The sequence below is a fragment of the Cucumis sativus genome, chromosome 4 (assembly GCF_000004075.3).
Source record: "Cucumis sativus cultivar 9930 chromosome 4, Cucumber_9930_V3, whole genome shotgun sequence".
Classification (NCBI taxonomy): Eukaryota; Viridiplantae; Streptophyta; class Magnoliopsida; order Cucurbitales; family Cucurbitaceae; genus Cucumis; species Cucumis sativus.
In genome coordinates this window covers 71,228-92,903 of record NC_026658.2, presented here as the reverse complement: position 1 = coordinate 92,903, position 21,676 = coordinate 71,228, and the positions used below count along the sequence as shown (strand labels likewise).

Genomic DNA, 21,676 nt, shown 5'->3' with positions numbered 1-21,676 from the left:
TATTAGATGCACCCTATATTGCATAGATATCATCCAACCCTCTTGTAAGATAGTAAATAATAATAAGAATTTCATATTTTTAAAACAAACTGTCATGTGATAAATTTTATCCATAAAATTGGATGGGTTGCAGCAAAGTTCTTTTTTCCATTTCATATTAGAGTTCGGTTGTGGAGAAGGGATCTATTATAAGGTGCACCTGAAACAAAAACTAAGAAAACACAATGATAAAATGATTACAAAATAGGCATGCCTCTGCCTCTGCCTCTGTTATAGGCATCTACAAATTGCAAAACATAGTGGTGTTTCAATGATTCTTCTTATGTGGGTGTAGGTCCTCTAAAATGATTAGGATTTCCCTAATAATAATCTCTCTTTTTTGAGGATGTAGTGGAAAAGGTCAGCTTGAAAACTATACCCACCACTTACTATTATTGGTCATATCTTCATTTAATCATCCAAACCTTGCAAGTTTCTTTCTCATCATGACTTCAACTAGGATGAAGGAATTCAAACATCCAAATTTCAAGGAGATAAGTAATGTCTTGACACACGATCAAATCTTACGAGTTAATTCGACATACATATAAAATGTGTAACTCAACCCATCAAATCTAGCTAATCCAACGTTTTTACATCTCATATCTAAAAGAATCAACTCGAACAATTATGCTTTAACCTGACGCCAGATAAACAAACAAGGAATAAAACTTAGACAAGTTCTTGCAGGCCGTACTTCTCATAAAACTATGATGACTTTTACACAATAGAAGGGAAGTCAGAACTTAATATCTCTAGTGAAACTTGTAAGCCCATGCTAAAATTTCAAAAGAAAGACTTTCTGTATAAACCACTAACTTTGTAAACTATCATATTCAAAAGCCAGATCCAAAAAATTCAAGAATTCATGTTTTCATAATAAATGTGGTATGTGAGAGAGCTATGGACCATTACTTTTTTCTGAATGACAAATAATTAAAATTTGTGGGCAAGAAAGAAGAGAAAAAGGTAGAAGCAATAAAAGCCATTACGGGGGGAGAGATGAAAAGTATGATTATGTGGTCAACTCTCTGTGATATTTGGCTCTTACCAATGTGCAAAAATCAGCCGTTCATATTTCATTCATATCTCTTCTTTATTTCCATTGTTCTTCACGGGCTTCTCTTCACAACTCTAACAGTCGCAAATACAGTTAGATTTCTACAATGTTTATACCACATAAGATTTTGTGGCTGATATCTCTAAAAGATCTAAGAAGAGTTTGATATTTCTGATAATATGGGTAATGCTAAACAAATTATCATTAAAATAAAGATGCAATAACAATTTTAGAAGCTTATTCTAACGAAAAAAATGTGGAGCTAATCACTTTTTGAGATACAATCAATAGTGCCAGTTGTATCTCTATGGCTCGTTTCAGTCCTTTTGGTGTACTACCACAAATATGATTTTAGTACTCTTCACTTGTTCTCAACCTCTAACACAACAAACTTATTTAAGACTCCACAATATACAACTCGCCTTCTTTTTCTTCTATTCTGAAAGTTTATATTTGAATTTCTTTTTCTTTTGAGCAACAATTTCATGAAGCGTACAAAATTTACAAAAAAGGAGAAAAGAAAGGCTTGATCAAAAGGGATAATTAAAGACTTCTCTAGTTGGATAAAAGAGAAGAAAAACAACACTATCAAAGAAAACTGGATACTCCTTTTCAATTTTCAATTGTATCAAATGTCCCCCAGTTTCTTCAAATCCATACCAACCACTACAATTGAAATTCTAACACGTGATTTCCTTTTCCTTGAAGGGGTGGCCCAAAATGAGAAGAGCACCACCGATCAGCTGCAGGCTATTTGTCAATTGTATCGGTAACTTTGAGCATGAGAATACTATATGAAAATGTGAGATTGAGTATCCACTCTTTTTCCAAAGGATACTCCAACTTAGGGAGAAAGCCATGGAAGGGAGACTACAGGGACCAAAACCCCTAATGGGACAGGGAATCTCCATTTAGAGAGGAAATGGGGGAGAGAGTTGGGAAAGAAGTTTCCCCACGACCTAAATGGGGATGAGCTCTCCCCGCTCTATTTAATTTTATTATTATTATTGTTTATAATATACACATAACTTAATGCATGTATGGATATAAAAGAACTTCCTATGACATTTTATTTTGCTTCTTTGAAGAGGTTCAAAAGTTTGTCAGGACTCAGTAGTGATTAGCGAAAAATTAACTATTTGATTGAAAACTTTACTAAAAGAATATTTTATTGATTTTTTCTTCAGAGAATAAACAAAGAATAATTCCCCGTGGGGAAACCAATCCCCGCAATTCTTCACGAAGATTCTCTGTCCTGATTACAAAATTAAACAGAAAATTTTGTGGCGATGGAAAATGAAATGGGAGCAAAAAGTGGGCAAGCCATCCCCATCTCAACTCCGTGGACATCTCTACCAAGAGTTAAAAAACCATGTGAGAAAGCTCCCAAATGAAAAAATTTCTTTGGGATTCACCATGCCTAATAGCTTTCATAAAGAGATTGGGTTACCATTGCTAAGAGCCAATTCGAGACTTTTGATAATAGGAGGCTTATTTCAGCAAATTCTGATACTTACTCGTCTTTCAAAGATCTAAAATTCTTCTTGTCAAAGGTCTTTTACCGTAGCCACCACCTTATGGGAGACCTGAAAGAGTTTGGGAGAACAAAGAGCCAAGGGCGAGAATATTACATGCAGCTTCATTTCCACTTTCAGAGAGGTTATTAAGGGGATTTGAGCCAAATTTTGCATCTATAGCTAATACTAATAGCCAGTATTAAAGAATGTTTTTCTCCTTTTTGATAGCACCACATCCACTTAGCGAAGAATGCATTGTTTTTATCCTTGATGAAGATCAAAACTTGCCTTTTTTAATGGGAAAGAGGATTTTTTTTTTTAAAATTTCCAACTAAGGGTCTGAAAAAGAGATGTTTTTGGGTTGCCATCTAAAGGAATACTTGGTAAGTCTTTGCCACCCCTATCTGCAGGGTGGATTGGAAGGTATAAGCTCAATATTAATGCCAATAATTTCTAATCTGAGAGGATCTTGATGTTAAGAGTCAAGACCCGAGGATGGGCTAAGCATTGTTGACATTCAACAGCGGAATACAGCTCTTCTTGCAAGATGGATTGGGCTTATGGCCATAAAAAGGATTATCAATGGAGAAAGATCATTTTAGAGTTTGGCTCCCACTGTTTTGATTAAATGCCTGTAGAAAACCACAAAGTATCGTCCAGAAACCTATGGAAGTACATTATATATCATAAAAACCTCAATCTCAATAATATACATTAAAATCTTCAGAAGGGTGAATCAATTGCCTTTTGGTCTGATGTTTGGTTTGAAAACAACCCTCTTAACCAGATTAGGATTTTCCCAAAGCTCTTTGACAATTCCAGAGGTTTGCTATGTTGGAAATTTTGATAGCAAATTTTGACACAAACCTCATTCCCAACCCTCTTAACGCGATAGCAAATTTCAAAGATGTTTCTATTCCAGAGGTTTGGCATGTTGGAAATTTTGCCTTGTCTCCAAAATTTAGAAGGAATCTCAATTATGATGAGATTTGTGAATGGGCGTCCCTTACCCATCTCATTCCTGACATCACTCTTTCTCACCATAACGACCCATGGAAATTGTTGTGCCCCAAGAGAATAAAAATTCTCATTTGGGAAATTGCTCATTCATGTCTCAGCACATCAGATTGACACCAAAAGTGATGTCCATGGATTTGTTTATCTCCATCATGCTGCTGTTTATGCCACAGAGAGGAGAAACCCAGTCCCTTGTTATAATATTATCCCTTTTACACTGATATTTGAGCGGAAGTGTTAGAAGCTTTTAATCGACACACTGTCCTTCCAGGAGCCTTTCGTGAACAAGTATTTTTGTTTCTGTTTTTTTGGAAAATATGGGATGAGAGAAACGCTCAAAATTTTCTGAACAAGTTCATATCATCCGGAGATGCTCTTGATTGTGCTATCTTCAAAATAATCTTTTGGTGTAAATCTTTACTGGCATTTCAAAGCCGTAGTTTTTCCTTTCTTGTTGCAAATTGGAAACATCTTGTATATGCCTTATAACATGGTTTCCTTTTGTATACCCTTGGATATTTCATTTGATAGATGACACTGGTTTTAATCCGAAAAGGATGTTTAGACCCAAAGCTCCATCAAAAGCTTGAACTGCATCAAGAGCATTATGTATTGCTCTAGTTTCATCATGAAAATATCAGTCATCAACAAATTTGAGGTGAGGTAAGTATTAAGTAATACACAACCTTGATTCATTTCCTCCAGAGGAAAGAAACCAAAACCCTTTGGCTTCAAAATATTGTCACAGAAAATCCAATCCACTTTATCAAAGCTTTCTCAATAACAAGCTTAATAAAAATATTTTTTTCTTTTTTTTGTTTATTTTTCATTTGTTCACAAGCTCATTATCAATAAGTGATGCATCAAGGATTCTTCTATCTTAATAAATTTGGAATGGTTGTTTGTAACCATGCAAGGAAGGAAAGTTCATATTTGACTTTAAACTTCATTTTTTCCACTCAATGAAGGTAGTGAGAGTCTGAGACTGGTGGACTGAAAATGCAAATTCCAGGGAGCCTTCTTAAGAAGTTATGCATTTAATATTTATTGCAAACTAAGAACTATGAGCGAACATTAGAACAAGAACAGCATCGTTCATAATTTGCTTTTCCAATGCGAAACTTGAACATGTCTCATTCTCAATTAATCAAGGCTTATGTCCTCAACAAGAGGTCAAATATTCAAATCTTTAAATCCTTCAACCCAAATGTTGATAGCTTTTGTCAGGACTTTGTTCAAAACTTTAACTGGTGTAACTATTCCTCCTCAGCTTTTAAAAATTAGTCTTAGAAGTTAGAAGAATGAAAGAAAGGAGGAAAAAATGGATAAAGGTCGTCTCCAAATAGAGTCCCACCAACTAAGTTTGTAGTGAGCAAGGGCAGGGCAAGAGCTAATAGAAAAGAAGATAAACAATTTTCTTCCTTTTTTCTTTTATATCCAGAGTGTCCAAACCAGCTTATGCACACCAATTTTCTTCCTTGAATTAATCTTAATTGTAACATCATGTTCTAGTCCCCAACTTTTTCTTCTTCAAATACAGAGGGTCTGCTATCTTCAAAATAAAAACCCAGGCATAGAAGTCTATGATCAACAGAGATGGCTTATTAACAATAAATTAATCCGTATACACAAAGCCAAGAAAGGATTTGAACATCATAAAATAATACAGGTTAACAAGAATCCACTAATGGTCAGTATAGAAGTTAAAAACTACCTACTTGCCCCATCGTCGCCACATTCCCCATCTTCAAGCTCCTCGTGATCTAAATTCTTATATGAACCATTTCGATGATCTCTCTTGTGCCTTCTATGTCTACTTTCACCATCTGACTCATGAGCAGATCCATGCTACAAAATCAAACACAGGCCCACACAGCAAGACAAAGATGGGAGCATAGAATTAAATGTTATTGATATTTAGAGAAAAATAAGTATAATGTAGGGGAAAGAGAAATCAACAATTTCAGAGGGAAAAGAAAAGATAATGTACCCGCCTAGACTTCTTCCGGTCTTTATGTGATTGGGATTTCTTGGATCGATCATGGCCTGCTTCATCTTCATCCGAGTATTCCTCATCACTATATCGCCTCTTCCTTTGTTTCTTACTACGTTCTTTGTCCAATCGCCTATTCTCTTTCAATTCGAGGGTATCTGAAACATCAACATTTTCATTGTCTACTCCATCTTTCTTGAAGTGATCCTCTTTTTCTCTTTCTCCTTTTTTGTGTTTCTCCTTCCTTCTCTCTCTTTCTTCTCTCTCTCTTTCCTTTCTTGCCTATCAAATTGGAGAAAAAACTTCAGAAGCAAAATTGACTTTTTTATTAAACAGCAATGCACATAGCCTCTGTAGAATCTCAAAATCTGTGTAGCTGACTTCGGGATTAAAATATAACAACCGAGGCCACCAATAAAAAAATTTACACCCCCCCCCCCCCCACCCAAACACAGAAACCGAAAAACATAACACCAATCAGCTTGTTTAAGCAGTAAATTAATGCACTCTCTCGCTTATGAACTTAAGAATCTATGTAAAACCCAATAAATGGAAATCAATGTAACCCAGGAAGAAATAAAATTGTAAGAGTTCAAACACAGAACCAGACTTCCAATAATATTGAAACCAAAAGGAAAGATATACTTATATTATGTAAAAAAAATCATATTTCAACCGTTGATGTTTTCAATAACTAACAGACTATATATAAAAACTCAACGGCATTGTGTATAAATTAAAGAATTGAACAGAAAGTAGCTGAGTACCTTTTCTTCCTTTCGCTTATTTTCATTTTCTTTTGTGTGTTCCTTCAGTTGCGCAATGTACTCCTCAAATATTTCCTTACATAGTTTCTCATCCTCAATGGCACTACAAAATTTAATTCAAAAGGTAAATCCTTACAGAATTCAAGTAAACGAAAAGGACAAGACAGTTTGTCAGAGAAAGAAATAGAACCTAACATATACGGGGAAATTATATACCTAAAAGTCAAAAGCACAAGAAATAATAGTAATAGTAGTAGTAGTAGTGGTAGTAGAGAAATTAAAACTAAATGGCCTTCTACTCACTTAAGCTCATCTTATTTAATCTCCAATTGCAGGCTTTTACTGTATCCATGTGATGGATTTTTTTTCCACTATTTCATTAATCAATTAAATGTTTCAATTCAATTGCTGATCCTCCCCCTCCCCGGTTGCTCTTTGTATGTCCCTCATGTACATTGAGCTTTGTCTCTATTTTCAATATTAATAATAGTGACTTGTATCATTTTCAAAAAAAAATAAATGTTTCAATTAAAAAAGAAAAAGAAACAATAATAATACAAAAACTAGAAAAGAAGATGAGAGCCCTTGATTTCTATTCAAGGGGTTTAAGCTAAAAAAATAGCATAAAATGTGCAGTAACATAATGAAAATGAGGAATACCTGTATTCTTGGCTTCCTTCAAAAGAGGATTTTGAGTCTTCCCAATTGGAATATACAGATATTTCCTACAACAAATGCATAAGGTGAAAATGGGTTCGAGACCTCCAGTAATCTTTATTTATTTGCTTTTTCCTTGCGGAGAAAATATAAAAAGACCCACTCATTTACTAAGATATGAACTAACACATAGCAAAAAACTTAACAAACCTTAAATGAACATAAAAGATTAAAAAAATCATCCCCAAGACGTTTACGCTTCTTAGCTTCTCTCTCCTCCTTCTCCCTAGCCCGTTCGAGCAACTCATCAAATACTAACTGCAAACCATAGTCCATGCATAATTAAAAAGGGAGCACATGAGAAAAAATACGTGAAGTTGAACGGTATAGGAAGTACTTCAAACCAGTAATTTTTGCCATGAATAAAATAATGTTGTCTTATACAAATAATTTATCATGCGAAAGATTAAATACAAGCACATGCAAACACTATTATTTTATACAGATACATAACACATTCCCATAAACAAAAATGAGAAAACGTGGAAGATATTTTGGTTTTGGTGGACTAGCAGATTTCCTCCTGGGGCATCTTACCCAGCATGTGATTAACAATCTTGATAACTGAAACAAGAGAACAAAAGAAAAATATCGTGGCAAACATAGAACTAGTACAAAAAAGTTAACACCGTCATCTTGGCACTAATTACAATCGCAGAGGCCATCAAGGTCTTCTAATTTTCTGCAAAAGCATCTCTAATTCATTAAGACAGACAAACTATAGATACTAGATATCCAACATAAAGGATCAATTCCATAACATAACACTCACAGAAGGAGAGTTCCACAAACCACCTGTATAGCATTGTTAACAGCTCATCTTACAAGGTCAGAATCCTAACCTGAGACACCTAGATTATCTCTAAAGAAGACTAACCATGATGCCTCTCTTTTTCATTTTTGTTCCATTTTTGTGTAAATAGAAAAAAAAACCTTTCTTGGAGAAAGTTGTTTAACGAGCTTTGATCAAGATTTTTAAATGAAGTTTTAACATCCAGCAACAGAGGAAATTTTATTGAGCAGCTTATGACCTAAAGTCAATCCTAGTTTGTTTTATTTTGTTTCCAAAAGTTCAAATATTGTAGCTGTCACATCAAAAAGTTCAAGAAAACGACATATGTGACTAAAATTAGGTTCTGGGTGGTGCTAGAGAATGATGGGCAACTCATGAGTACCTCTAGATCAGAATACACTCCAGTAGAGCTCTGATAGTACAAAGCATGTAGAACATCAAAATCTCCATCAGAGTCAGTAGCACGTAAGAAAGCAAGTATATGACTTACTAGATAAGCAGAAATATGTGCACATTCATAATGAGATCACCACTGGAAAAATTCCAGAAACAAGGCAGTGAACAAAGACTGAACTAAAGCTTATTGAAAACACTTAAGCAAAATCACTAATTCATACAAACAAGCTACAGGAAAAGCACTCAAAACCATCACTGCAAACTGATATCAAATGAATTGCAGATGTCCAACAAAAGGAGAAGTTCAAAGCAACTGATAACTCGGACCGCATTCCTAAAGAGGCTTGATCTTTGGTAGATTGCTCAATTCCATCAAGAATAAGGATGCTTTAGGCCTGGAAAATACCTTTAAGTTGGTGTCTGGTACTGGAGGATTCCCGATATCTTTGGAAATGGCAGCTTTAAAGTCATCAAGTGTCCATGACAATGATATTGCAACCTGATGGTCCCAAAAGATTAGATTATAAACTACTAATTCAGAACAGGTAAAAATGCTTGTGCGGATGAAAAATACCTTCCTCAGCTTCACAGCATCTTTTATTCTAGTTTTGTCATCACGATACTGCAAAAATAACCCCCCCCAAAAAAAATCAGCCTCAATACAGCAGCATTTTATCAATACGAAAGTAAAGGTGACTAGTGAGAACAGAATATTGCTTCTTAATAGGTAACAAATTAACAATATGCAGGAATGCTGTATTGTGAGTACAGTACATGGAAATACCTAAAATAACCACAAAAATAAAAACTACTTTTTTTTCTCAACAACAAAGCATAGAGACGTATTTTTATGGTATCACAAGATCGGTAATGGAGAGTACATCTTCCCTGACAGAAAAATTGAAACACTTCACAAGATCAGTAATGGAGTACACAATAACTTCCCTACAATTCAAGGTATATGAATCCACCCAGCACACTAAGTAGAAAAGGTTGAAAGACAAGCCAACGTGCTACGGAGCGATGTATCGAAGGCTATTTTAGGGCTAATGTCAAGAGAAATAACATAACGTTTTCAAATAAGTGTAACTCTTCTGAGAATATCAGTGATGTTGTACAATTTACAGCTTCTAATTGGAGTACGAGTACCCAACACAAAATTGTAATTACACCACTCACTCTATCACACCTAGATAGGAAGGTCATCTTGTAATCTTTGTTTTCGAGAGGGGCTCCTTGTTTTTTTTTTCAAGGGAAACAAGCCTCTTTTATTAGATAAAAATGGAACTTAAGCTCATTGTACAAGAGACTTATACCATGAACAAAACAACCTCAAAATCAGTAGGTGTGCCGAACACCCCCCTTAGCGCCCTCATCATATCCAAAATAAGTGATAACAAGCATGACTAAAAGACCAAACAAACAGTCTGTAAGACCTCCAATTATTCATACATATCAAAGGAGGGGCAGAAAAGTAATTGGACAAATTATTAATGAGGAAGGAAAAAGAGGAGGAGATCGTGCGTGTGGGGCCCAGGCACAGAAATAAGAGAAAGATGAGAGAAGGAATATAAATAGGTTCTTTAGGTCTAGGGGAGGTAGGTTTTATTTTTATCCTTAAGTTGGCGGCTGCTTAGCCTAGGAGAATATCCAGTTTTTCCCTATAAGAAGCTGGGTTTGTCTTTATTGTTCCTTGTTTTCTTGAATCTTTATGATTTCTGTACTCATTTTGGCTATATATAGATAAAGATAACAGAGGGCTGCCTCTGTTTTTTGCCATTGTAAGGGAGAAATAGTGAAGTAATCAAGTAGAATCCTTACACAGTCTTTACAACATAGAGATATTAATACATGTAAAACAAAGATACTATACTAGATAAAATAACTGTCTATCGAAACTGTTAAGGGACGATCAAAAAGAAAGTGAGTCAACCAATCAACATTGATTCATTGTTAAGCTTGGAAGATAAAAGTTCAGGTTGAAATCTGGAGAAGGGCTCCTTCAGGTTGTTCTCTGTATTTTTCCTCCTCTTTTGACTAATGAAGTCTTTCAGATATTTCTTACCCCCCCCCCCCCCCCAATTAAAAAAAAAAACAGAAAAGCACTCAAAACTAAACACATACAATATGGCAACCTCATAATTGCCTTTTAACAAACTAACTTACTAATCACCATATTACCCCTTGCTTTCTGTTGCTATCACAAACCACCTTAACCAAATCAAATAAATATCCAGAAATTACTTAACATTTTTAAGATAGAAAATGTCTGTAAAGTACTCGCAAAGAGATCAAAAGATGTAGTTTATTAACTTGTTTTTGTAGCTCTTCCGCAACATCTTCAAACAAATCTTTTGGAGTTGAACCAGAAGTATTTGCAGCAACAGCCAAATATGCAGGTAGCTCTTTAACCTGAGGAGATATGAGAGTGGAAGTGAGAGATGCACATTCTCAGAATGCTATTACCATATATATTTAATCGTAATTAAGAAATATAATAAAGAAAATGTCAAGTATCGACCTTCATGCAGTAGTCACGCCAATGAATTTTAGGAGTAAGAAGCCCAGCAGCAATGTGTTCTTCCATCATCTTGCGAAACTCGTCACGGTTTTTACGTTCTGCTTTTCTCAATTCTTCCTATGGTACATAAAATTTAAGGAGTTTATTTATAGAAGGGAAAGTACAATATTAAACAAGGAAGCAAACAGAAGTACCTTCTGTATTTTTCTCTGCTCCTCCTCTTCCTTTTCTAAGTCACGTAGGTATTCCTGTAATATACATTAAGAGTTCTGCTCAGACAAAAGGATGGGGACCAAATTTAGTAGTGATGATTTTTCGCCATAGGGAATCAGGTTCAGAGGTGAAGCGCCATAACCATTTAGCTAAAAGAGTTTTGTTTTTCCCAATATCATTTCTGGTAACTCCTTAGACATGGAAGCGATGCTTATTCTTTGTGTGTGTGTTTTTTGTGAAAGGGTGTGCAAAGAGAAGTTGGTGAAATAAACATGCAAATGTAAGGAGATTTGTGAGAGAAAGCTTGTACAAAAAAATTGAAAGTTATAGTTTACGGAGAAAAGTACATACGTTCAGGCAAGATGGATGTCACAAAACGTGTGAAAATGAGATCCTCTAAGAATGTTATCCTCAATCACATTCTAACATCGGAGAAATGTGATAATATTTCAATGAAAGGAAACATTCCCTGAAGGCTATTTGGATTAGCTAATTGTACTCCTAAATTCTTAGGCCAATCTGTTGCAATTATTTGTATTGGTCAGTCATTATAAACATTAGTATAACGTTTTTGCACCTCCTCTTTAGGCTTAGGGATCCCTCTTTCCCAACGCCTTTACGCTGTTCCTTCTTTTTTCATTAATATAATAATGGGTCTGTTTCAAATTAGCCATTAAAATATAAATAAAAAAAACAAATGAAAACAAACGAACAGATGTTAGAATATTTATTAGAATATAAAAGGTTACCTGGAATATTTCCAAACGATCAATTTTTTCAAGGCGTGAGCATCTTTCATCAACCTCTAACCGATCTTGTACTTTACGCCACTGGCTACTAGCCTTGAAGGAATACAAATAGTAGAACACTTCAATCGAGTTTCTTTTTTTTTTTTTTTTTTTTTTTTTGTGATAAGAAACATTCATTTGATTGATAAAATGAAATAAGAGAAACCCCAAGCACCTAAAGGTGATTACAAAGAGAGCGCCAATTGCCAACTAAGACAGATAAGCTGAAGTTCTTAAAAGGGTGCCTAATGGTACAAAATAAATGTTTGAGACATTGCAGAAAGCCTAAAAGAGTACCTTGATAAAGTCACAAGATTCTAAAAATTTTCTATATTCCAGAATGTTTCGACTACGCTCCTCCTGTGCTTTTGCACGCTCCTGACCATCAACCACCATCATATTAGTGAAAAAGAAAATTGTTGAAAAGACAAAAATTAATAAATTTTCCTCCACACAGCTTCCTTTCAACAACCTAACCGAGAAATAAGATTTACTTGAAGCATAAATCATGTAGAGAAAAGGGAAAGTGAAGAATGGACACCTTTAAAATTGTGGTGCAAATATCTGAATTTTCTATTTAATAACATACTTTAATTGCGCTGAATTAACCATTTAAATCCACATACTTTTAGGTAGCTAAGAAGTGGCAAGTGATTAGTACGAACAGGGACACTAGATAATGTATTGAACTTCCATCAAGCGTTCATAAGAACTTTACTCAGGATATCTACTACAGCTACATGCATGTGCCAATTGACGAATTTAATCCACTACTATGTTTCTGACAATACCATACTTCACAGAGAAAATTAAAGAAAGTTCATTGGGCATACCAAAAAATAAACAGGTCATAAAAAACAAGGCCAAAACAGAAGAGGGACCAAGCTGACCTCATGCATGATTAGAAGGAAAAAAAATGAAAGTAGTGAAGGACGATGAAAAACTAGTCAACTTTCCATCAAAGCAAAACTGTGGTCAAAAGAGAAGAGGTGGGAGCCATACAGATACAGATGCATACCTTGTTCTTGAGTTCCTCCAAGAAGCTCTCAAAGAGATCACGTCGGTCCCTATCTCTTTCAACTGCTTGGAATCGCTCATCATTTTCAAATATTGACTCAGCTTTGCTGTTCATTAAAATTTTTGTAAGTGTCACAAATCACAAAGAAAGCAGACAACCCATAATAACAAAGGTGAACATGGAAAAGGATCGTAGATGGGTAGAAGACAAACCCCCATCTCATAGATGAAGTGAGCTCTGTTGACTCCTGCACAGAACCAGATACAGGTAAAAGATAAGAAAATTGTGTGGGAATAGGTTCGAACAAGCTTTGAAAGAAGATACAAACTTCCAGCATCTTTCTGAATTCTTCCCGCGCTTTTTTCTGTTTGGTTCGTCTTTCCTCCACCTCCTGTTTTTTTCTTTGACCAAGGAACTATGACACACAACAAACTACAGATTACGTAATGAATCACTAACAGCATCACAGGTCCATCTTACAGAAATTTAATAGCACAGACTAGAGTTCACATTTCCCTTTGGGGTTCGAGTTCAAAAACAAAGGGGGACTAGAGTAAAATAGTTCAACATGCCATACCTCATTGAAAGCCTGCTTCCGTTCCCCAAGTGTTTTCAGAGCACCATACCTCTTGTCATTAATTATAATTCTCATGGCCTGATAAATTAAGATACAAGTTATAGATAGTGGCTTAATTACAAGCAGAAACTTGGACATATTTATCAATTACCCGATCCCAAGTCCAATCAGAACCAACATTAGCAGACTCCAGGAGGGCTTTAAATGCATTTTTAGCTTCCTACATAAGAGATTGATAATCAGAAAAGACATAAAATTCAGCCTAAAGAGGGAAGGGGTGGGGGACAAGGTAGGTTAGAATTTTACCTGCTTATTTGGATAAGCCGAAGTGTCCTGATCAATAGCTCTCTCTTCCAATGTAAATTCAACTTTCTCATCTGATGTATCCTTCTTAGTTTCCTTAATAATGATGAAGAACAATTAATAACGGATGGAAAAACATAATACATTAAATCAGAATAAAAACAATCAGGTCCAACCTCAAGTTCTTGGGCAGAAACACCATCTGTCAAATTCTCAGTATCCTGAGCAGAGGACTGGTTCAAATCATTCCTGCATATAATAATCCATTAATAAATCTTAATTTGCATAGAAAGTGAAAAATTCTATAGAAAGGTCTAAATCAAGTTAGGATTTTAAATGTTATTGCCTTTTTTCTTTCTTTCTTTTCTTTTTTTCCCCCCATAACAATACCAATAATGTTGATGCAATATCTTGTAGGTTTGCCAAAGTATTTGGAGTTGGATTGTTTCATAATTCTTTAAGACACTCGTTCATCAGAGATCTCACTGACTTGAAAAATTTATCATACCCTTTCATAAGTTTGCTTTCAGTTCTTTAATTCTATGCATCTATTCAATTATCCTACAGCTACAGAAAAATGCATGTTTCCTACTACTCACTTTATGAGAGAATATAAAATGGGATGTAAATCAGAATACAGGTGAGGTAAGTGTCGGACATGAAAGTGAAAATTGTTTTAGACAAATAAAAGTACATTTCAAAAAGTCCAAAGAATTTTGATAACTAAGGGTGACTTCGAAAATTCTAAAAGTACTATAAAGGGTTTTATAAAAGCACTTTAAGCATTCATAGAAAAATATACTTCAAATAGAGACATTTCCCTCAAAAGTCAGTCACCCCAAACTCATCCTACATACAAGAAAAAGAGAGCACTCACTTAGGTAACTGCCAATACCTGGGTTCTACAGTAGTAACCTCCACGACACCAGCAGAGTCGTCATTTTCTGAGATAGCACAACTAGAAGGAACTATATTGACAGGTGACTGAACTCCACCATTTGTTTCTACACTTGAAACAGCACCAGGAGAAGCATCCTTATCAGTTTGTAAATCGGCAGCAGCTACTGACAATGCATTAGATGCTAGTTCTTTGGCAGTAGTTTGAGTATCAGCAGTAGTAGATGGTGCTTCCAGAGTAGAAACAGAAGGGAGTTCAAGAGGAACAGGTTCCTTCTCAGTTCCTAGAGTAGATGACTTCTCTACTCTCTCCCGAGCCAACTTCAGATACTCAATGCACCAAAATAGCATGGGAAACAATTAATAAACCAAAAGATAAAAAGTTGAAAAGCCACAAGTATGCACGGTCAAGAAAGATATTAAATGAACCTTCAGTTCCTCGGGAATTATCCATTTAGATTCTTTGGTCATCTTGTTATAATAATATCTGTACCATATCCATAATGTTAAATAGGGCTAATGAGTGAAGAATGCATTGAAGAATCAAAGAGCTTGTAGTCAATTAGATTGGTTGAGTTAGACTGCTCACTTTCTTCCTTCAGGACTTGTGAACTCTTTCCAGTTGGTTGATGCATCTGCCCTCTGTCACAAAAACGAGATTTTGACAAGTCAAAACTCTAGTAAACAGTCATTTATAAGACTTCGATTATTGTCTAGTGAATATGTACTTTAAGGGGAGTGTAGGTTTACCCACATAAACAGTTTAGAAAGGAAATAAAAATAAAAAAATAAAATAAACATCGTGGGACTCAGCAAAAGGTCATAGGTTAGTGGAGACTGAAAATATAGCAAGCCCAAACATCCTCTAAGTCAACAAATTAATCTTCAAAAACTCTCAAATTTCTAACTACCCAAATCTGCCAGATAAACTCTTGACCATATTGAACCAGAGAGCTTTTATCTTTTCCCTCAAAACTCTGCCCACAATGTGACTTGAATAAAACTTCCTAGCTGCCATGCAAAAACCAGAAATGCAAACGAAAATATCAAGCAATGAGAGAGAGAGAGAACGTGATTTTTAACTTTCATAAAATTCTTACACGTAATACACCAACTGGGAGAGAGCAAAACTATGATATATATCAATAGTCTCTATGTGAGTTGTCAACCAAAGCTAAGAACAAAAGAGAAAATTTGATTTTCTCAGAAATTATCTGATTCCAAAGACATTATCCTAAGATAAAAAAATCATCAAAAATGAAGATGAAGAAGTCAAAAGCAGGAAGATGGGTAATTCCGAGCCCCTAAGTGAAAAAACATATAGGCTCATATAACTCAAGGAAAATGTATTTGGGTCTCTATTAAGATTCCAGTTATTTTCAAATTCAATTTATTTAAACCATAACCATCCAAATAAAATTATTGTTTGTGCTAGGATCAAGATCAATGCTTCAACTTTTCATGTTGAAAGTCATCGTGGAAATATAATAATTATCCAGTAACATATCCTACAAATATCAACATAATTAATGACCATAGCAATGTTGAAGAAGCATTCAACTGGATAAATTAATAAGGGTGTCATACTACAGGTCAAAGAAATAACACAAATAACAGAAATTTACTGACATTCAAGAAAGATAGGGAGAGCAAGCAGCAAAGACTGACAGCTTATCCTACCTCTCAACAGAGTAGCACAGCATGTACCTGTAAGCATCTTTAAAGCTACCGAAGTTACACAACTCATTTACAGAAAGCAGCACGGAAAGTAAGTTGCAAAAAGAATGATATGCAAACAGTGAAAGGTAGTACAACACATGACAGATGCCAGTATATCTCAAAAATTCTAGAAGGAAAGGTTTGCCTTAATAACAGTTGCAAGAGGCTCAGACACCACACTTAGACAATTAATTAACATCTTATTCAAATTACACGCAATGAGAAAGAAGAAAAAGGATTTCATGCAGTTTCTTTTCCTATTAACAGACTGAATTTTAAGAAGATAGCTTTCACGTTCATCCCATGCAAAACAAGTTGAGTAATCCCATTTTAACTTGGAATTAAGGGGCATAAAACAACATTCTGTCAGTTATTTGGTATTTTCCTTTGATAATCCTCCAAGGCACGTACCAATCAAATAATAATTTTACCAGTTCTAGCATTGTGTAATCATATACAAAATAGGAAATAAACAAAAAGGTAAAAGAACAAGGGAATAAATTTCAATTAAGTATTAACTAGTACCATTCTTGAAAATAGAAAAACGTCCCTGGAGAGAGAATGTCAAAAATTTAGAATAAATATTAACAGGGGTAAGAAAAATGCAACATCCAGAAAATCAAAAGCCACTGCAAGTATGGCATTTCAATGGATAGCTAAGTCTGCCCTTCAACTCACCTCTATTGCAGTCATCAATTCAAAAGGCTTCTCCCAGCTAGATATTTTGGTCTTCTTGTTGTAATAATATCTAAGAAAAAAGAAGAAGAAAACAGCATGATATTAAGAGGAAGAATAAAAAGGAAAAAGAGAAAAAGGCAAATGCAATTAGTAAATGATAACCAGTATATTGTCATTGATCTACTAGTGTAAAAATTTCACATATAAGGCTAGCTGGCCATCACATGCAGAACTTTCTCTGGGATCATGGTAATACAAAAAAATTAATTTCCAAAATGATACAAGAAAAATGAGAAGTGCAATCAGTTAATAATAACATAAAATTTTCATCCAACCTCTTTTGCAAAAATTACAAAAACTTACTAGCCAGCCATTATGTACAGAAGCACTCTCTGAAATCACAACCTAAAGAAAAATTAATTTCCTACTGAAAAATTCCAAGTTAAAATTTTTAGCAATTGCATGAGGGGCCTAACTGAGTTTTCCTTCTAAATGACAGACAGGACTTTCATTGAGAAAAAATGAAAGACTTGGGGACTTAACTGAGTTCTTAAGGACTTGGAAGTCCAGGTAATATAAGAGAAATGAGTTATCAAAATAGAATAGAAAAATGTGTTTGTGATGGTGAATACCTTCTACCGTCAGGAGATGTATGTTCTCTCCACTCTGATGAAGCTGCTGTAGCAGAAGGCATCAGCAAAACATTGGCTGCCTGAAATTAAGAAAAAGGGCAAATGCAAAGTAAATTACGAGGCTACTCTAAGACAATAGCAGAAAAGGAGATTAAAAAGTATAAAATAAATGATTACATACTGAAGTTACAGAGGAGGTAGCATAAGGCTGTTCTCTTGAGTGATTCAGAGGTGTGACTGAAACCAAACTCCCCAGCTGGCCTCCAGAAGAAACAACCGGTGCATGTGATTGGGGCACAGGTTGAACAATAGTGGTATTGTAATTTTGAGGTGGCCCATACTGCACAGAAAAGATTTCAAACAAATCAAAGGATATAAAATCAGATATCAAGAGCTATACAAGAATACAGAAAATAATGATCCCTCTTTAAATAGGAAATTACAAGAATACCTTTACCCTCAATCTTAGCTAACAGACTAAGAGGATGTTTTGTAGTGATTCTAAAATGATCTCTTGTCATTGTCAAACTCATTCTAAAATATGTTTTTCAATCACTCAAAATCAATTTTGATGGTATGAAATTTTCATTTAAAAGTGTAAAATTAAACATTAAACTTTTGTGTGATTAAAGACATGTTTCATATTGATTTTAAACATGACAAAAATTATTTAAACAATCTCAAAATTGCTCCCAAAGAACCAAGTAACAGAAACTTGTTACAACAAAGACATTCTAATAAGGATTTAACGAAGTTATTGTAAAACACCAATGATCCACGAAAACTTTGAGGAGTTTGAATGCAAAATAATTGAATCTTATAGCCAAATATCATTTTACTGTTACGTAGACCTTCTTAGTGTACTATAAAGAAATAAAATTAAGTTTTCCCCACGATTGACAAAACTTACACTGTATGATGCAGATAAAGATGTTCCAGAACCACCTGGACCAGGCATCCCAATAGCAGCAGGTTGAGTGAGAGGCTGTGCTTGTTGCAATTCAGGAGTATATTGCCTGTTTTGCTGAGCCACTGGCAGTGGAATTGTTTGGGGTGGTAATGTCCCGTGAACTGGCTCACAAGGTCTTAAAGGTAAGTGAGCCACTGGCTGAGAAAACTGGGATTGTTGAGGTTGAGGAGGCGGAGGGGGCATTCCAGCATTCATCAAGGGAACACCCTGGCCAAGAGGCTGAAAATGCGGAGAAGGCAAGGGAACAAACTGCTGTGAGTGAGGTCCAGGGACTGCAGGTCGAAACTGCTGATATAAATAATTGTGTTAGATCAATTCCGTGAGATTTTGTGGTCCTAATGTACAGAAGATTTAAAAGACTCATCCGTCAGTAGCTTATTACCTGAGCTGTCATGGGTGGAACAAATGATCTACCTTGATCCATGGGACCAACAACAGGAGGCCGAAGGGGCTTCAGAAGTAGAAAATATGCAATTAAGAAATTAGAAGTTGAAACAAAATACAAAATATTCAGTTCTTGATCAAATAAAAATTGTGTACATTACAAAGAGAATATGGAATCCGGAAATATTTTACCTGCAAACCTGAATATTGAGGATTATTGGCCATTCTCAGGTAAAGATGCAAAGTCCCAGAAAGAACTGCAAAACCAATGATAATTTTTTTCCAAGAATAAGGAACAGATTCTAATAAAAGGCATAAAGAAGATCACGATGCTAAGCCATACAAAAACGTAATCCAGGGAAAACAAGGAAAACCCAAAAGACAAATTATGAGATGCTCAAACTATTAAGATTCATAAATAGTCTGATATCATTATGAAATGTCAGGATGTAAGAAACCATAGCATGGCATAGAGTCCATTGATCACAATGAGCTTTCCTAATATCCCTTCTAACGAGAAACATCCTCGTTTGGAGCCCTTTTCTCTTTTAGTTTGACTCCCTTAAAAGGTTGGTTTTTGGTATGCCCCTTGTATTCTTTCTATTTTTATTTTTAGGTATAGGGGTATGGTTCATCTTTCGAAACATTATAAATAAATAAGATTTTGCCAACTGTACTAGCTCATTAAGCTTTTATCCATCTCATGGCTAGCTTTGAGAGACAGCATGGTTTCAGGTTTTTTTCCTATGGAAAATGAAGCTTTCACTGAGAAAAATAAAAGAATATATAAGGGCGTAAAAAAAAGCAGCTGGAGAAAATGAGCCACCACGAGAGCTAAACTAACCAGTCAAAACAAGGTATCCAGTCATAAATAACAAAACATGACAGAAAAAATTGCACAAACCAAGGAGTGTGAAGCCCACGTAGAGGCATTGAATCAAGCAAGAGACTAAACCTCTGCCAAATACCTCTCAACCATGCCTGACTACATAGTTTAAGGCTATTGAGATGAACCCAAGACCTTGAAATGTATCATCCAAAAGACAAACTTACGCACACCTCCCACAACCAAGGCACCCTAATTGCTTCCTTATAAAATCACGAAACCGGAAAATTCCAAAAAACAAAACCTCTTCTTTGCTCCAATATAAAACAGTCCCACTACCAACTACACAAATGTTCCCTAATGCGTGCCAAAAACGAACAACCATGGAAACAAACAGCAACCAAGTAACACATATAAAAAAAAAAAAAAAAAAAGTAAAGCCCATGCCCTAATGTTAGTCCCCAATTCATTAGACAGTAATGCAGCAAAACCAGAAGGAGAGCAGGACTAAGGGACCGCCATGGAAGTGACCAATAAATTGAATGAAATGGATTAAGAAGCAAAAACAAAAATTACCCAGTCAAGGAAAGTACGAAACGGGGAAAGGTATGGCCGCCGAGAATCGAGAATGAAGAAATTGGAGGTTCAGACCTTGGGGTAGAGAATTTGGCGGCACGGGGGAAGTTAGAATGAGAGTGGAAATTCTTGGAATGATGTGTTCGTGGAGCTGCCCAGCTGCTGGGCTGCTATTGAATTGGAAGCTGTAGGCGCCCTATTGAAAACCTTTTTGCTATATTTAGGAAGGGATGAATTTGGTGGGGCTGGGGCTTTGTGGCCGGGAACACCATTATTTCTCTTTTCCTTTATTTTCTAATTCTACGTTCATGATCCAAACATTTTAACCACTAAACATGTAGACTAACATAGAGTTATGCTCGTTTTGACTTGCAATGTATATATTTAACGATATATGAAATATATTTAGAGTCGATAATTGAAAAATATTATAATCTTCATTTTTTACATGATATAAGAATATATTTCCAATTTGACTCTTATACTTGTTAGTTTGGAGATTTTTAAATAGTTTGGAGATTTTTAAATGTTTCAAAAAATTTGTGTTTTAAATATGAGATACGGAAGGTTTCCATATAAAAAATATCATAACTCAAATTTTAATGAGTTATGAACTTATGACTACGTTAGTTGCATGCGAATTTACTGATATAAACTCATATACATTAGGAGCAGTTCGTTGTAGACTTCTCATTTTTATTTATCGCTTTTCGTTGTCATTCTTGGTTACTCGTTCTCTTCCAACATAATGTTCAAATTTCCCACCACTTATCTTTTTTCTCACTTGTGAACAACTTTTTGTTTGTCTTTTTCAAAAGTGTCTATTTTTCATTTATGATACTCATATCAAAGTATTATTTATTGTCCGTCGATAATTTTGTGTTTCTCTTTTTCGTTTCAAGTACATATTTCTCATTTCGATTTTGTTTAATTTATTTGCTCATATTGGATGAAAATTTTATAAAATGAAATATGATATTATTTTATTTTCAAAAGCATTCCCGCATTGATTAATTTGGATTGTGAATGTCATTTCTTAGACTAGGTAATTGATCAATATGTTTAAGCTTTGATGGTACCAAAGTGTTGGAAGGTGCAAAGGCTCTTTCACTCTCTTGTAAGGAAGATGACAATACTAATCTTTTAGTGACTTATTTATTTAAAGTTTTTCAACCAAGCTACCAAAGTGTTGGATGGTTCGATGTTCACGTCTAAAACTAGTAAAACTGATTATAATCAGTTAAGTGAACCAATTCCAATCAACTCATGGTCACT

The 21,676-nt window shown here is 35.0% G+C and overlaps 1 protein-coding gene across 4 annotated transcripts; it reads right to left on the bottom strand.

Moving 5' to 3' along the window:
- Positions 1-127: 127 nt before the first annotated feature.
- Positions 128-20,652, bottom strand: LOC101220076 (pre-mRNA-processing protein 40A). Of its 4 annotated transcripts, none has more exons than XM_004150216.3 (30): positions 20,402-20,652; positions 19,192-19,256; positions 18,998-19,066; positions 18,556-18,903; positions 17,827-17,985; positions 17,646-17,725; positions 17,014-17,083; positions 15,206-15,258; positions 15,046-15,103; positions 14,615-14,937; positions 13,896-13,968; positions 13,723-13,815; positions 13,568-13,636; positions 13,417-13,494; positions 13,168-13,254; positions 13,052-13,086; positions 12,840-12,945; positions 12,119-12,199; positions 11,783-11,875; positions 11,015-11,068; positions 10,821-10,937; positions 10,613-10,711; positions 8,874-8,921; positions 8,706-8,798; positions 7,261-7,368; positions 7,054-7,118; positions 6,394-6,496; positions 5,624-5,908; positions 5,352-5,481; positions 128-495 (listed from the first exon to the last, which is right to left on the bottom strand). In XM_004150216.3, exons 2-30 carry the CDS (start codon positions 19,222-19,224, stop codon positions 455-457), a joined length of 3,051 nt encoding a protein of 1,016 aa, XP_004150264.3. In that variant the 5' UTR covers positions 19,225-19,256; positions 20,402-20,652; the 3' UTR covers positions 128-454. The 4 variants fall into 4 exon arrangements, with proteins under 4 accessions (XP_004150264.3, XP_011652906.2, XP_031739907.1 ...); XM_011654604.2 differs by having other exon boundaries at positions 18,556-18,900; XM_031884047.1 differs by lacking the exon at positions 128-495 and adding an exon at positions 564-679.
- Positions 20,653-21,676: the final 1,024 nt, after the last annotated feature.

Bases quoted from the DNA above. Each gene is read 5' to 3' on its own strand.
- LOC101220076 (XM_004150216.3), bottom strand. From the start codon at position 19,224: ATGGCCAATAATCCTCAATATTCAGGTTTGCAG. The intron at 17,986-18,555 runs GTAAGTTTTGTC...TTTTCTGTGCAG, and splicing joins CTTTATCTGCATCATACAGT to TATGGGCCACCTCAAAATTA. The intron at 7,119-7,260 runs GTTTGTTAAGTT...CATTTGTTGTAG, and splicing joins ATCTTTTATGTTCATTTAAG to GAAATATCTGTATATTCCAA.